This window comes from Trypanosoma rangeli (assembly GCF_003719475.1).
Source record: "Trypanosoma rangeli strain AM80 chromosome Unknown Tra_15.4_contig_00425, whole genome shotgun sequence".
In the NCBI taxonomy this organism is placed as follows: domain Eukaryota; phylum Euglenozoa; class Kinetoplastea; order Trypanosomatida; family Trypanosomatidae; genus Trypanosoma; species Trypanosoma rangeli.
Window position 1 is genome coordinate 1 of NW_021706171.1, and position 14,317 is coordinate 14,317.

The 14,317-nt window shown below is 52.4% G+C and overlaps 6 protein-coding genes across 6 annotated transcripts, besides 15 other annotated features; all 6 read right to left on the reverse strand.

The window, feature by feature from the left end:
- The first annotated feature begins 8 nt into the window (after window positions 1-8).
- Window positions 9-107: a microsatellite.
- Window positions 108-470: 363 nt separating this feature from the next.
- Window positions 471-2,525, reverse strand: TraAM80_08509 (uncharacterized protein; the record flags this gene model as incomplete). The annotated part of the gene is made up of 1 exon (XM_029385259.1): window positions 471-2,525. The coding sequence occupies one exon, from the start codon at window positions 2,523-2,525 to the stop codon at window positions 471-473; it is 2,055 nt and encodes a 684-aa protein (XP_029234885.1).
- A 317-nt stretch (window positions 2,526-2,842) lies between these two features.
- Window positions 2,843-2,864: a microsatellite.
- Window positions 2,865-2,876: 12 nt separating this feature from the next.
- Window positions 2,877-2,900: a microsatellite.
- A 390-nt stretch (window positions 2,901-3,290) lies between these two features.
- Window positions 3,291-3,332: a microsatellite.
- Window positions 3,333-3,610: 278 nt separating this feature from the next.
- Window positions 3,611-4,363, reverse strand: TraAM80_08510 (uncharacterized protein; the record flags this gene model as incomplete). Its single annotated transcript, XM_029385260.1, has 1 exon — window positions 3,611-4,363. The coding sequence occupies one exon, from the start codon at window positions 4,361-4,363 to the stop codon at window positions 3,611-3,613; it is 753 nt and encodes a 250-aa protein (XP_029234886.1).
- A 28-nt stretch (window positions 4,364-4,391) lies between these two features.
- Window positions 4,392-4,421: a microsatellite.
- Window positions 4,422-4,514: 93 nt separating this feature from the next.
- Window positions 4,515-4,548: a microsatellite.
- Window positions 4,549-5,099: 551 nt separating this feature from the next.
- On the reverse strand, window positions 5,100-7,127 carry TraAM80_08511 (Na/H hydrogen antiporter 1; the record flags this gene model as incomplete). Its single annotated transcript, XM_029385261.1, has 1 exon — window positions 5,100-7,127. One exon carries the CDS (start codon window positions 7,125-7,127, stop codon window positions 5,100-5,102), a length of 2,028 nt encoding a protein of 675 aa, XP_029234887.1.
- A 562-nt stretch (window positions 7,128-7,689) lies between these two features.
- Window positions 7,690-7,736: a microsatellite.
- Window positions 7,737-7,822: 86 nt separating this feature from the next.
- Window positions 7,823-7,848: a microsatellite.
- Window positions 7,849-8,124: 276 nt separating this feature from the next.
- Window positions 8,125-8,147: a microsatellite.
- Window positions 8,148-8,178: 31 nt separating this feature from the next.
- Window positions 8,179-8,204: a microsatellite.
- An 83-nt stretch (window positions 8,205-8,287) lies between these two features.
- Window positions 8,288-8,328: a microsatellite.
- A 28-nt stretch (window positions 8,329-8,356) lies between these two features.
- Window positions 8,357-8,468: a microsatellite.
- Window positions 8,469-8,497: 29 nt separating this feature from the next.
- Window positions 8,498-8,521: a microsatellite.
- Window positions 8,522-8,732: 211 nt separating this feature from the next.
- Window positions 8,733-9,278, reverse strand: TraAM80_08512 (uncharacterized protein; the record flags this gene model as incomplete). Its single annotated transcript, XM_029385262.1, has 1 exon — window positions 8,733-9,278. One exon carries the CDS (start codon window positions 9,276-9,278, stop codon window positions 8,733-8,735), a length of 546 nt encoding a protein of 181 aa, XP_029234888.1.
- A 1,104-nt stretch (window positions 9,279-10,382) lies between these two features.
- TraAM80_08513 (uncharacterized protein) lies at window positions 10,383-11,987 on the reverse strand (the record flags this gene model as incomplete). Its single annotated transcript, XM_029385263.1, has 1 exon — window positions 10,383-11,987. The coding sequence occupies one exon, from the start codon at window positions 11,985-11,987 to the stop codon at window positions 10,383-10,385; it is 1,605 nt and encodes a 534-aa protein (XP_029234889.1).
- A 22-nt stretch (window positions 11,988-12,009) lies between these two features.
- Window positions 12,010-12,058: a sequence feature (A-rich).
- A 250-nt stretch (window positions 12,059-12,308) lies between these two features.
- Window positions 12,309-13,781, reverse strand: TraAM80_08514 (uncharacterized protein; the record flags this gene model as incomplete). Its single annotated transcript, XM_029385264.1, has 1 exon — window positions 12,309-13,781. The coding sequence occupies one exon, from the start codon at window positions 13,779-13,781 to the stop codon at window positions 12,309-12,311; it is 1,473 nt and encodes a 490-aa protein (XP_029234890.1).
- Window positions 13,782-14,252: 471 nt separating this feature from the next.
- Window positions 14,253-14,269: a microsatellite.
- The last annotated feature ends 48 nt before the right edge of the window (window positions 14,270-14,317 follow it).

Consider the following 14,317-nt stretch of genomic DNA (forward strand, 5'->3'; position numbering starts at 1 on the left):
GTTGTTGTTGTGTGTGTGTGTGTGTGTGTGTGTGTGTGTGTGTGTGTGTGTGTGTGTGTGTGTGTGTGTGTGTGTGTGTGTGTGTGTGTGTGTGTGTGTGTGTGTGTTTTTGTTTTTCATTTACGTGCGTGATTCTTATTCTATTCTCCCGCATGTGTATTATTCATTTTTTTGTCTTTTTTTTTCTTAGTTATCATTCTTGCGGGACTTTATTCCTCTTCCCTCACACGCACGTTAAATGCCGCTTTTCCATTTATTTTCTTTTGTCTTTCGTGTTGTTTGCCCTGCATCAAGTTTGCCTAGGCGTGTACATGTCACCTTCTCTCTGTGTGTATATACCCAAATATGCAAACAACTCTAAACGAGTTTATTCTTTGGACTCATCCACCCGAGTCCTTTATTCTCCCCACCCACGCCTTTTTGTGCAACGTTTTTAGGCGCCACTTATCGGGGCGCACATTTTCTTCACCTCACGTTGAGCGAGGACTCAACGAGCGCGCGTTTGAGTCATCATTGTGGTATCGTACCAGCCGGTTTGGTCGGTACGTCGTTGTGGAAAACTTCTCAGAAACAAAGTTCTGATCAGACGGAAAAGACTCCACGAGATCCAGGCGTGGCTGCGGCACCAGCACTGGGGAGTCCCGTCGTTTCACGCTGCGTGTCACAACCGTTGTGGTGTTCGTTTGGATGACTGTGTTGCCGCCGTCATTGTGGCTGATGCGTGGCCGAGAACGCGCAGTTGACGCGACGGAGCGCGTCTCCATATGATGCAGCGCTGATGCATTTGTGCTCATGCCTGACGTTGACACGATGGAGGTCTCAACCGGTGGCGGTCGGGTGGTGCCAGGCCGCGGCGCCGCGTGCGTGTGCGGCGGACCACCCGCATGGTGTACGTGTGGAATGGGGCTTGTGCTGTTCCGCTTCAACAAGGACCTCCGTTCAGTGTTGGCCGATTTGGAAAGCGACTCCCTTCGTGAGTGTCTCAGCGAATGCGCAGGTGTTGACGCCGGCACTCCCGTTCTCTCTCTGTGACGTGTTTTCAACGAATGTAAGACGGTCGGCGTCACGCTGCGGCGACCAAGTAAAGAGGCACTTCGTGGTTTGTTGGGCACGGAGGCCAACCTTGCACAAGGTTGCTGGGGTTGGCCCTCATCGTGGGCAGCTTCGCTACGGTCGTGATCATGCGCGCTGCTGGCTTGCATCACGGCATGTCCACCACTTGTATGCGGTTTTTTCTGCGACAGAGAGGAGGCCCTTTGCCGCGGTTTTTCCTGCGCCGCAGGGTGATCAGAGGATAATGTGCGCTCGAGAGATGGCGCAGGACCCTTCAGCGCCAACGGCTCCGGGGCGCCGCCCCCAACACGGTGCTCCTGACCTGGACGTAAACGCGCGAGAACGGTGGTACGACGAACCGTAGAGGGCACCGCCGCCACACTGCCTATCAATCTTTCGCGCCTCACCTTTGCAGGTCCCTCATGTGGGACCCCAACGCCGCCGTGATGGCCGTCTTTGTGGTCGGGGTTGCGGGAATGGGGATTTCCGCCATCAGTAGCAGCAGCGGCGGCGGCGGTGATAGGTGCAGATGTGATACGCCCTGCACTCTCCTCCGTGAGCTCCTGGTTAGAGCGGCGAATCAGCTCATCTGCCATGGTACGTTCTAACTGACGGATGCGGCTCTCCTTTTGCTCCACCTCTCGGCAGCGTCGCTCTAAGGCGTTGGACCTATCCGCCAGTCGCGCCTCCAACTCCTTCGTGTACTCCTTCATCACATCCAGCTCGTCCTGCAGCTCCCTCACCATCTGCTCCACGTGTGTCAAGCCACTGCCGCCTCCAGCGTTCGGCACAGTGTCTCCTCCCGTTAGCGACTTCTGGGGACCAACCACCGTTGTGGCGACAGCATTCCCTGCAGCAGCTGACACCAGCCGCGCATTCTCCGCCCGGAGTTCCTTGATTTCTTTATCTAACGACAATAGACGCTGCTCCACAAAAATGTTCTTTCGTTTCTCCTGTGCCAGTTCCATCTGAAGCAACGTGAAACCATTATCACTGCCCACTGTACTCAACTCTCGAAAAGTTTCCCCCACAGAGAAGCTGCCGATGCTCGCAATCGCACCTCTCTCCTCTCGCGGAGTCCCTGGTACTACGTTGCTAGTGTATGTCGCCTCCGCTGATGTAGCATTTTCCAATGGAAAATCGGGGATAAGCTCCAGGACTGGCATCAACAGCGTATCAGCCTTCTCCACGCTGTGAAGCCTTCGAACGGCGCCGTTGTCGTCAGCATCGTCCTCTTCCTCCTCCACACCGGCTTTGGCAGGCATCTTGCCTCGCTCCTTTCTCTTCCCGGTGCTGCTCTGCAGTTGCCGGCTTGCGCTCTTCCCCTCCAGGCGTCCTGGCTTGCGGGATCGCGGGCGAACGCGATCGCCGGACCCGCCAGGTGTAGCAAGCCAGGAATCTTGGCAGGGTGTGCTATCCACGGCGGAGGGGGAATCCGCCCTGTCCACTCTACTCCGCCCCTCTTGGCGCATGCTCTCCCACTGCGATCGCCGAGACATTAAAAGTTCGGTTTGCTGCGGAGGAGAGTCTACTTCCCTTGCACTAGCGTGTATGTATGCGGCGACGTATACAAAAGTAGGTGTGCCTCTTCCCTCCCTGCCGTTTCCGCCGCCTGTGCGCCACGCAGTCTACCTCCCTCGTTGAAGTCCGTCAAGTTTGCTGTTGCGCTCTCGTCCGTTCAGCCGCGTCCCGCCTCTCTATTCGCTCTGCTGCTTCTGTGTTTCCGAGGTCTGCCTCGTGGTGACTGTGAGGGGCACATGCAAATACACACCGCCGCAGCGGCGTTATCAAAAAAAAAAAGAAAAAAAAAATGCGCCCTCCACTGCGTGTGTGTCTGTGTGTGCGTGGTTATTCACAAAGGGAGTCACAAACAGAGAGAAAAATAGGAGTCGAAGAGATGCCACCAAGGCGGCAGGTGCGGCTCCCTGCCTTTGGAATTCCCTCCCTTGCACTCCAGCACACACGCGTGTGTGCTGGACGCAACCTGCTGAGATGCGGACGCCGACGCCGTCCAGTTTTCTACACGGTGCGGCCTCCAGGGATGGACGGCGTTGCTCCCTCCAACGGTGTGTGTGTGCTGGGGTACGTGGAAGCGATATTGAGTCATCCTCCGTAGGAGCTGTTACCACAGACGCCCAAACACCACCTCCGACAGGACGCACCGACACGCCCCCGCGAGCACCACAAGTGTATTTACCAAAAAGTAAAAAAAAAAAGATTTCGAAAAAAAACCAGGAAAAAATAGTCATAATAAATAATAATAATAATAATAATGATAAACCGTCTTTGCGTGCCCAAATAATTCACTTTTCCTTCTCTATTAGCGTGCATTTGATGTTTACATTCTGCATTCCTTCGTTTTGTTTTGTTTTTGTGTTGCTATTATTATCTATCTAATTGCCTGCGGATTCCGTTAACCTCGTCCCATAAAATGTCTGGCGCAGTTATGACGAAGAAGAAGACTTTACATCTTCCCCTTCCGCCATGCATCTCTGCAGAGACTTAAGAGAGACAAATTAGCAGAAAAACCACCTGCCAACCTTCGGCGCATGCCGCTTTACAGTTTACATTCAATGGAATGTAACACAATATCCGCGTTTTTCTTCGTCGTATCCACGAGGTCGCCATTCGTGGCGTCTGACCCTGTAGCCCGCATCATCGCACTTTCCTGGTTGAGTTTAAATGATACCATGTGCCGCCGACATATCCGCCACGTAGCCTGATCTGCTGGGCAGTCCAGAAACACGCCAATGTCGAAGCAGCGGTTCACCTCCGCCCACGTCGGTGTTCCGCGGTAGAGGAGGTAATTCCCCTCCGCAATCACAATGGCCGTGTCTCCAGAGATGCAGATGTCCTCTTCCTTCGGATCCCCCACACTGTGGTCAAAGGTTGGCACCCGGACTTCATTGTACAGAGGTAACCCTGTCGTTTCCGCCGTTGCAGCCGGCAGGCGAATGGCCTGTAGGTCCTTGCATAATTTGCGTGGGTCAAACGTCCACTCCGCCCCACGCCGCTCCACCGCCTCTGGGCCGTTTGGCATCGCACGCAGCTCCTTGCGGTAGTAGTGGTAGCCATCCATTGGCATCGTCACGACCGCCTTCTCTGCGTGGTCGCGGGGGTCGTCGGAGAGCGTGCGGAGCATTGTGCGCACCTCATCCGCGAGGACCTCTGCGATGGTCGTCTTTCCACTTCCTGGACGGCCAGCGATGCCAACGAGCAGCCGGCGTTGCGGAGCCTGCTTGTAGCGCTTAACAATTGTAAGCGCAGCGTCTCGCAGCTCTACAGGACTCACCACAGACTGTTTCGTCATTGTGTCCTCGGGGAAATGTCAGTGGGGGTGTTTTTGTTTTTGTTTTTGTTTTGTTTTTCCTTCTTCTTCTGTTGCCGCTTTAGATGTGGTAACTTTCTGACTCGGTGAGAGATCCTTAACAGCCGCTGAGAACGGGCAAGATAAACACGGTTTTGTTGATTATTATTATTTATTTATTTTTTGTTGTTTTCTGCGTGCGTGTTTGACGCAATACAAAGCCACACAGGCACAAGCAAATAAAAACAAAAACAAAAGGCATGTCCACCTCCACAGACGCGTGCATAGACTGTTGAGGTGCCCTGCCATCTCTTCTCCCCCGCACATTCACACACATGCAGGCAAATATACACCGAGAAGGAAAAACGAAATAAATATAAATACTAACGATCTGTATACGACGCTACGCTGGTTTGTAACACTCCACTACAGCAAAACAAAGTACACACATTGCAAATAAAGATAAAAAGTGCCGCACACAAAGAGACTGACGGAAGTTCACTTGCCCGCCCTCCTTCAGCACAATACCTTAGCACCTCTCTTTTGTCTACGTTTCCCTTACTTTCATGCACGCTCTTATGAGTGTGCTGATGCCTCGTGCCGCGTAATCCGATTAAAATGGACTATATTCGGATGCCGCCGCTCTTCAAAAAAAAGAAAAAAAAATAAGTACTGAGGTAGATTCACACACTCACACACACGCCTTGTGAAGGGCGTCGCGAGAGACGGAATAAATTCGCTACACTGCCCTCGCCACGGGAGTTGGGTAGGGGTCACGCTCCTGCAACTCCATAAATATGGCGGCATCGTTCCCATCAGTGCTCCGAACTTCCTCAGCGTCGTCCACAACACTTGAAGTCTCAATCGATGGCCGCGGGCGTTGTGACCGCTTCTCCGGCTTAGTCCTGGGGAGAATCACCATGCCGCCACGCACAAGGCTGACCGATGCCACTGCCGCCATGAACATCACGTACATGGCTGCCACCTGTTGCACGTTGTTCGCGTACTCCCTGCGCTGTAGCAGCGCCGCCGAGGGCTGCTCACCGGGAGCCAGGTTAGCGATTTCCTCCGCGACGAGTGTTGCTGCGATAGTGCCGATGGAACACTGCGCCGTGGCCTTGCCGATGCACCCCGCACAGACAAGCATCTTCTCCCAAAAAGTCATGCCGGCACCAAGCTGAACCACAAACGTAACGACCACACGCACGACGGTACTGCAGACGAGACACACCACAGCCTTGGGAAAAAAATATTTATTGAAGATGGAGCCAATGCTGATCTTTGACCCCACAATGGCAAACAGGCAGGGCATTGCGAGACTGTCCCAAAAGAGCGCCAGCCATGAGCCAATATATTTATGCTGCCGCTCCAGCTCCGCGTTGCCATCCTTGATGCATAGGTGGGTCACGGCGCTTGCAAAGAAGACGCACATGGTGCAACCGCCCCCGGCAAGGTTGAGGGAATACCCCAAGAAAACCATGGAGAAGGCGAGTAGGAGAAAAACAAAGGTGGCAAAGTTTAGCGTCCTGTAGAAGTGTGCCTTCTCATACTTTCCATTGGGCAGCCGTTCCGCCTCGTGCTTAAGAATCTCCACAAAGTAGAAAAAAAGAACGCCAAGAGCAATGCCCAGGACACCGCCACCAATCAACTGAACGGGGCCCAACACAATCGATAAGGCAAGTTTCTGATCATAGAAGAGCAACCCAATAATAAAATTAGTTGCCCACACCCCAAACACAACCTCCAGGCCGGCAGAAGAAAGCAGCAGGGAAAAGGCTTGACAGCCGTGACCGTATCCAAGCTTGTGCAGATATAGCGTGCCAGGAACCACAACAGCGGGGGAAACTATGGAAGACACCATCCCCTGCAGAAAGGCCCATTGATAGTTATCACCATAATTAAATATTTTATTTGCAATCAGGCTGTGTGCAACGCCCTCGCCAGCATAAGGAAGGATGGCCAGCATAAGACTTTGCTTCCAGTGCGGCCGGATCCCCTTGAAGGTGAGGGAGTAGCCAGTACGTGCCATGATGACGGTCAACCCCATTTTCGACACAATGTCTTTAAGCGGCAGCACAATACCCTGCGTCAAGCAGCTCTCATAGGGGATATTGTTCCACATGATCGCAATCCAGAGCACGCCAACAAGCGGAGGAATCTGCAACACGCGACACACCAAGCCCCCAACTACGGCAGAAACGAAGATGGCGACGGCCGGATCCCACACATAGCCGCCTGGCTCCACCAACCAATGAGGCAGGACATTCCACAGTGCAAACCAACAGAGCACAATCATACCGATGCGTAGGAATATATTAATAACCGGCAACACCAAACGGCGACCCCCAAGCGTCACGGAGAGTCTGCCGTAGGCCCCACATTGAATGCCCCAGTGACTTTCGCCTTCTTCCACCTCTCGGACCTGTGGCAAAAACCAGCTGCTCCCTGTGTACGGGAGTAACGAGTATACACCACGTTTGGCGTATTCCTCCGCTATTTCGGCAATCGTCACAAGATCCGCCTCATTCAATGTGTTAATCCGAAGTGCCAACGAGTGAAGGTGCTCCGGCACGGCTTCCAACAAGGCCGTGCCGTTTGCACCCTGCGCCTCAGCCCTAAGTTCGCGTGAGTTGGTCTTCACGGGCTCAAGTGGGGATCCCCCAATGTGTGTATTTCCTCTGTCATCCTCCTTGCCCGAGCGTCCTTGTTCTCTTGTATCAAAACCGGACGGAACGTGACTCTCCTCCTCCTTCATTGGATGGAGCATGTTCCCTACTCTCCTTTTCCTCTGCCTCTCGCGCTCGCACACACTCGCTAAATACACCCACACAAAACGTATACGTGTGGCTCGATTGATTCACCCCTTCTGTGGGAAAAGACTTCAGACAGGAGCGCCTAACAACTAGTTATATATATATTATACTGTTATGTGTTTTACCTTCCTCCTCCAGTCGTACACTATCCTCTTATAAACAAGACGTTGTCAAGCGTCCGGCACCTGACTCCTTCCGCACCGTCTTCCTTCGCCTGTTTGCCTTTTGAATGTGTGCTCCGAGTCACGTAAAGGGAGAGGCAGAGTGAGAAGTGTGTGCACAGACAGATGGCATGCATGTAGTGATGAACTCAAATGAGGAAGAGGCATAGAGCCGGCGTGAAGACCAAACACAACTAAAAAGAGATAGCATGCATTTAAACCAAATTGTATAACAAAGAAGAATTGTATAAAAATATATTCAAGGGAAAAAGTTGCACTAATCAAACTATTTAGCAAAAAAAAAAAGGGAGGGGGGGGGGGAGGCAGATATTCTCTAGCGCACGTCATCACCGTCATATGTATAGACATATAGATGTATGTGTGTATTCATATGACTAGTATTTTTTCCCCCGTTTTCTGGGCATGTTAAACTCTCTCTACAAAATGCAGGTATCGACCCACTCACACATGCGTCATCAAGAGTGGGGCACACACGCACACACACACACAGACATGCGTGCCGATATATATATATGCACGGAACACGCAAGAAGTATGTATCTCTAAGAGAGAAAGGCGGGGGGATAAGAGAAAAACAAAAAGAAAAAAGAAAGAAATGCAATCAAAGCCCATAATTGCATTTCCTGAATATGCAATCGTTGTTCACTACGTGACACGATCATTTACTCTTCAGCATGAACTCTCTTCCTTCCACCCTAAATGTCCATTATTACACCCAATTTCACTCCCAAAAAAAAAAGGGTTAAACTACCAGCAGCATCACAGCAGCAAAAAAAAAAAAGCAAAAAAAAATGAGGTAAAGATCGGGCAATGTATAATAATAAACAACAACAGCAACAACAACAAGAAATTGAGAGAAATGAAAATGCGGCACAATCACACAGAGCTTCTTTCATTCTTTTGAGAAAGATGGCATTATATCCACAGCCGGCATACATACTGATATATATATATATATATATTACATATGTATTCGTTTCCCCCATACAACAACAACAACAACTACTACTACTACTAGTACTGCTAGTACTACTACTACTAGTACTACTACTACTAGTACTACTACTACTACTGCTACTACTACTACTGCTACTACTACTACTACTACCACTATTAATAATAATAACAGTAAGTATAGCGGCATATATATATATATATATATATATTAGCAATACTGCCAACCCTGGCAGTGGGAGCAGCCGTACTATTGCTTCCCGATAGCTGCACTAATACCAGAAAAAATGGCTGCAAGCTCTTCTGATTAAGTTAACCACAAATTACATGTGTGTATGTGCTTATCTGCCTCTCCTTTTGCTTCCCATTTCTCCTGTGCCAAGGGGAGGTTGGGACGGGAGGTGTCCGGCCATGTCGACCCCACTACAGCATGAAGACAATGATGCCATGCAGGGTGCATGATAGAAGCGTCTCCATCTCGCTGGAAACCCATTCCACAAGATGAGGCCAGCCGTGTCTTTCCCTCGTCGTCCGACCGCTCCTGCCCCGTCCATGGCGACGGCGCCCAGTCCACACCTTGGGACGCTTTTGAGTAGCAGTCATCAACTCAATATGCCTGAGGACGGAACGAACAATTGGCATAAAGGAAAACTGAGCATGCAAGGAGTTTCCCTCTCCATCAGGGTTGCTGCCACATTTGCCACTGCTGTCACCAGAGTCATCCTCAACAGTATGACTGTTGTCCTCTTCGCTTCTGTTAATGTAATCCCAAGCCTCCGATGTAGGGGAATAGAGTACATCAAACGCAGCAGATAACTCGGGCGAATTTGCAGCGCTGCTCTCTGACGGAATATTTTCTCTACAAGAACCGTTGAACATCAGATATACAATACTACAAAAGCGCATACATACGGCACCCCCGTTACCCAACACAAAAGGTAAAGTGCCGTGAAATGTGAAATAGTCCATAGAAGGCCGACAACAAAAGCGAAAATACTTTTTGAAGGGAAGCGTCGAGCGGCTCTGAAGAGGTTTTCCACGTGGGTCTTCATAAGGCGCATATGGAGTAAAAACGCAGGGGCCATCTTTGTCTGGCACCCCATTGGAGTCCTCCGCTCGGAAATTGTCCAGATTGCCCTGATGCGTCGATGGCGCATTTAAAACGGAACTCTCAGGTGTGGAAAAATCGTAAAGGTCATGCCTTGACTGCGACTGGGACTGCCCACCCGAGAGTACAGACCATTCACACGAAGCCTCCTCCGAAAGAGCCCCCCCCACTTGTAACGCCTAACGAGGCCGTTGTTGATCGCATGATTTGCGTCGGTGGCGTCGACGACTGTGCCAACGGAGCGTGAGGGAAAACAGATTCCTCATTTATATCGTGCGGGGAAGCGGTGTGGCTCCGTTCCAGCAGTGCCCAGGTGTTCAAGGAAAGGGAGACGGAGGCGGATGAAGAATGCGGGGGAGACGTTGAGGCTTGCGGTGGCAAGAGCGATGACACATACTCGTTTGACGGAGAACTCGGCATTGGTTGCCCGTGACTACGCTTCAAACAATGAAGTGTTGGTGTTGGCAAACGGATGGGTGCGTGCTAGGCGGTCGTGCGGTAAGCAAAAAAAAAAAAAGAAATCCTTCAACTTTCTTTCAACCTTCACAAATGCGGGCAGCCCGCCCAGTCACAAATTGCACCTGTCAGTGTATTAATCTGTCGGGTAGAGAAGGAGAAAAGGGACGAAAGCAATCAGGCAAAGTAAAAAGAATGAGGACAATAATAACAATGATAAAGAGCGCCCACGCCATCCACCTTACAGTTGCGAAAGGCGTCAAGTACAAGAGAAAAAAAAAACGACGACGACGAGTACGCACGAGAGAAAAATAAAGAAAAAAGTGAACGATGCCATTTATTCCCAAGTTCCCCGTACATGACCCAATCCCCTGCTCCACCTCACCGCACCGTGACGTCGTCATCCTCGCTATGCCTTCCCCCTTATCCTTCTGCAGCATAATGCCGTTGCCACATATCTGCACCCCAGCCGTACCCGCCTGCAAAGCAACTTTCGTTATGCACCGATGCTAAAGGTTCAATAACGCGCGAGATTCGGTTTCACGCCGCTGCTCTATCTCACGTCGAAGGTTGCGAATTCCACCCATAAGCCTTTGCCGCTCCGCGGGGTCGGGGTTCGGCGACCGTAGATGGTTTCCCAGCTCCTCAGCGAGGTGACGCAGCCGCTGGAAATCCACCTGGGACTGTTGAGCATTGACCGGAGATCGCATATGGGACGACAAGGCGTAGCGCACATCCTCGCGTAGTGAGGGGGAGAGAAACTGAGAACCCGTAACTGCACCTATCTCGGTGGTTGGACTTTGAATGGTTGAATAATTTGGAGCAAATTCACACGACACAGAGGCCGGCAGTGGCGTCGGTGGAGGTGCTGGATGCGGCGGTGGTGTGCCACGTCGTGAGGAAAACAAACCATTTTGATACGCCAACGGTGTGCCGAGAGCAGATGCTGACGCTTCCGCTGGTGGCAGTTGCAAACCCCGATGCTGCTCGGCGTACAAACCAAACGAGGGAGAGGCACCAGAGGCCGGTGGTGTTGCTTGCCTCAACTTACTGGTCCTCGCACGCTCCAGAGAACGCAGGAGATCTTGCTCCTTTTCCCGCTGTGCCTCAATTTCTATTTTCAGTTCCTCAGCCCGCTCCTGCAACACCTGCCGCTTCACAACGTTAGTCTTCACCCCATCTATGCGTTGATGGAGCTGTGCCACCTCCTTTTCTAACGTACAGCGTGACGTTTCCTGCTGTGTCACGAGTTGCGTGGTGTCCTTCGCCAGCTTGGCCCTCAAGCGGTCGTACGCCGCGGCCTCAGCCACAATGGCCCCAAGCCACTCATGCCGCGAGGGTGGCGTATTTAAGTGCACGGACCAATGCGGCTCCCGGGGTGGTTGTTGTTGGTAGTGGTGTCGACGAGCATCTAAAATGGATTTCTCTGCCGCCGCCACCATCTGCCGAACACGCAAGAGGTTGTGTTTATAGCCGCTACTCACCTCATTGTTATCACCATCTCCGGTTGGGGAGAATTCTTCACGTGGGAGTTCGTCAAACTGCAACTTGCGGTGGAGCCGGTACACTGCAAGCCCATCCTTCGCGACCTCGTCCGCTTCTATCGCAGGTGTTGCTTTTACCACCGGTGTGTGAGACGTGCCACGCGACGGCAGTGGAGCCTGCATCCGCTTCACAACGCGGAACGTGGCAACCCGGCCGAGACCACAGCGGCGATTGAGATCGTAAAAGGCCTCCACCTCCGGGACTCTAAAGATTACATCCGCCCCTGACAGCACTGTAGTACTGCCATCCTCTGCGACTGGTGTGTCGCCACCTTTATGGTGCTCTTGCAGACGCCCCGCTGCCGTGTTGGCGATGTCGTCGCTAAAAGTGGTGCGGCCGCCGTCGTACAACAAGGCGCATTGGTCCCGCTGGATCGCTGAGCGAAGCCCCAGGCTAGCCAGTGCCTCCTCAAGGTCGTCCAGCACCGTGTCAACGGTAGTGTCACAAAGAAACGCGAACTCCACGTTAAATCGCTGTTTGAGAAAGCGATCATCCACCGTCTCTACGAGGAGGTTGCCGATGAGTTGCTCCTCATTGGGCGCCTCTCCCTCCTTCTGGTTGTTCGCCATTAAACAACTTCACCGGCGCCTTTAAAGATACAAAGATAAATACAAAAAATAAAAATAAAAATAGTAAAAAACGGAGAAGATTGGGGAAGGAAAGACGATAACACACAAGCTCAGCAATCCAGGAGCTGCGTGGATGAACATCACCTCTACGTACAGAGGGGAGAAGTATGAGAGAGAATGCATCTTTCCTGTCACGGATTTCCTCATCCTGTCTCTCCAGACTCTACTCTCCCCCTCATCTTCTATTTGTACAGATATTAACGTATAGTCTATCGTCCCCCCCCCCCGCAGCAAGGACTTTACAAAGGCGAGCAGAAACGTTTATGCAGCATAGAGAGCCCGAATGAGTTTCTCCTGCCTCGCGTAACCATCCGCCTTGTCCTTTTCAAGCCAGGCGACAAGCGTTTCTAGCCGCTGACAGTCGCGCTCCGCGCTGACACATTCAGTCCACTCTTCAGTCAGCACTGCCTTCTTCTTGCGGAGCCCTTCATATGTGGCATCGTGGTCTGACACCAGTACAGCCGCCTTGTGTTTTCGCCGGGCCTCGTCCAGGGAGAAATGGGCGGAGGCAAGACGTAGTCGGGCTGTGTCCTCTTCATGACGCATGTTCGCCACTGTGGCGCTCGTTGACGGCCCTAACAGTGGCGTGGGCCTCGTGCGCAGAACCGATAGACGGTCTTGTGGTGAAAAGATCGGTGTAGGATGGAGGCCTCCGAGCTGTCGCAGTGTCGCGGCACTGGTGGCCAGCGCCCAGGGTGAGTCCGGTTTGTTGGCGTCAGCCACGGTCTCGAGAAGGTCATTTTGCGTCTCCTTCAACATCAGCACAGGTCTCCCCTCTGGGACCTCCAAGCGATGGGGCGAAGAGGATGCCAGCAGCCGCCCGTCTACCGCGAGATAAAAATGCACACCCTCACCTGTCAGAGAGTCGCGAAGCGCATTGTCGTCGTCCACTGAGTGCGGAGTCCCATGGTCGCGGCTGCACATTAATTGCATGTTGCACGGCTGAAAGACACATCCAACCTGGGCACTGAAAGCCGCACACGCCTCCGACATCACCGACTGCAGCGACGGCGTTTCCGTTAGTCGCACCCTCGTCATGTATGTTCGGCCAGCAAAGTTCACGTACTTTACAAGCATAGACGTGGCACTGTCTGCCTGAGTCCTTGCTGGGGTGAAAAGAGACGTATTCTCCACGGCTGTGGGAACGACGGAGGAGGAAGCAAAGGTGGACGACACGGGAAATTCAAAGTCGTGCGGGGGTAGCTCCGTATCGGTGGCTCTCATTGCCACGGACGGCACGATATCGTCCACCACAGGATCACTGCCCAGCTCCAGCGGCACCACCACCGTTTCACAGAAGGCGAACGATGTCGCACGCCCTCTGGGGGCCCTGTGATTGAGTCGCAGCAGGTCTGGCACGGGAACAAGGATGCCTTGTGTGAAGATAAACCCCTCCCACGGTGCTTTGGATGCAACCTCCCTTGTCTCCTGCTGCACGCGCAGCAGCTCCTCGAAAAAGGGCATCCCGAGAATAGGCGTGTGGGCCTCCGTCATGGACGCAGTGCCCAGAAACACAAATCGGCCCCTCACGCTGCACATGCAAAAGGCCAACTGGGTCTCGTACGACGCATGCATCTCCAGTTCTGCTGCCATGCGTTCCTCCACACTCCGCCGCGCGAGCAGAATAATATCCCTCGGAGTGGTGGTGCGAAGAATTGGAAAGGAGAGCCACAGCTGCGCCTTGCTGCCGTTGGCGCTGACGGCATATAAACAGAGCCGAAGAATAGGCGGCATGTCGGTGCCCGCCGCACAAACACAAACACGATGCGTATTTGTATGTATATGTTCAAACTCCCGGTCACAGCCTCTCTGCAAGACTACCAAGCGAGTAGCCAGAGGCAACAGGGGCAAAACGTCATCCACCTCCACATACGCGTCCACAGTGAAGGAAGCGAATAGAGAGAAGTAGAGAGGAAAAAAAAAACACACGCATCTGTCAACAATCGGGACGGGTGCGCCAGAGATGCAAGCACACATATACACACGGTCTAGTCTCTCGCACGTCCCATCCATCCGTACCCGACGGTTACCCTCCCTCCCCCCCCCCCCTACAGACATAAATACCCAGACTCGTACGGAAAACATAACAATAGAAAATAAACAAAAACACACACACCACGAGTGGATGGGGTGGGACACGCTGTACCCGCGACCACCACATAACGGCACGCGTCTCCCCCACCCACCCACAAATACCCCCTCCACTATATATATATATATATTCGTTTTATTTACAGTTCCTTTGCCTACCAATAACTATGATCCTCATT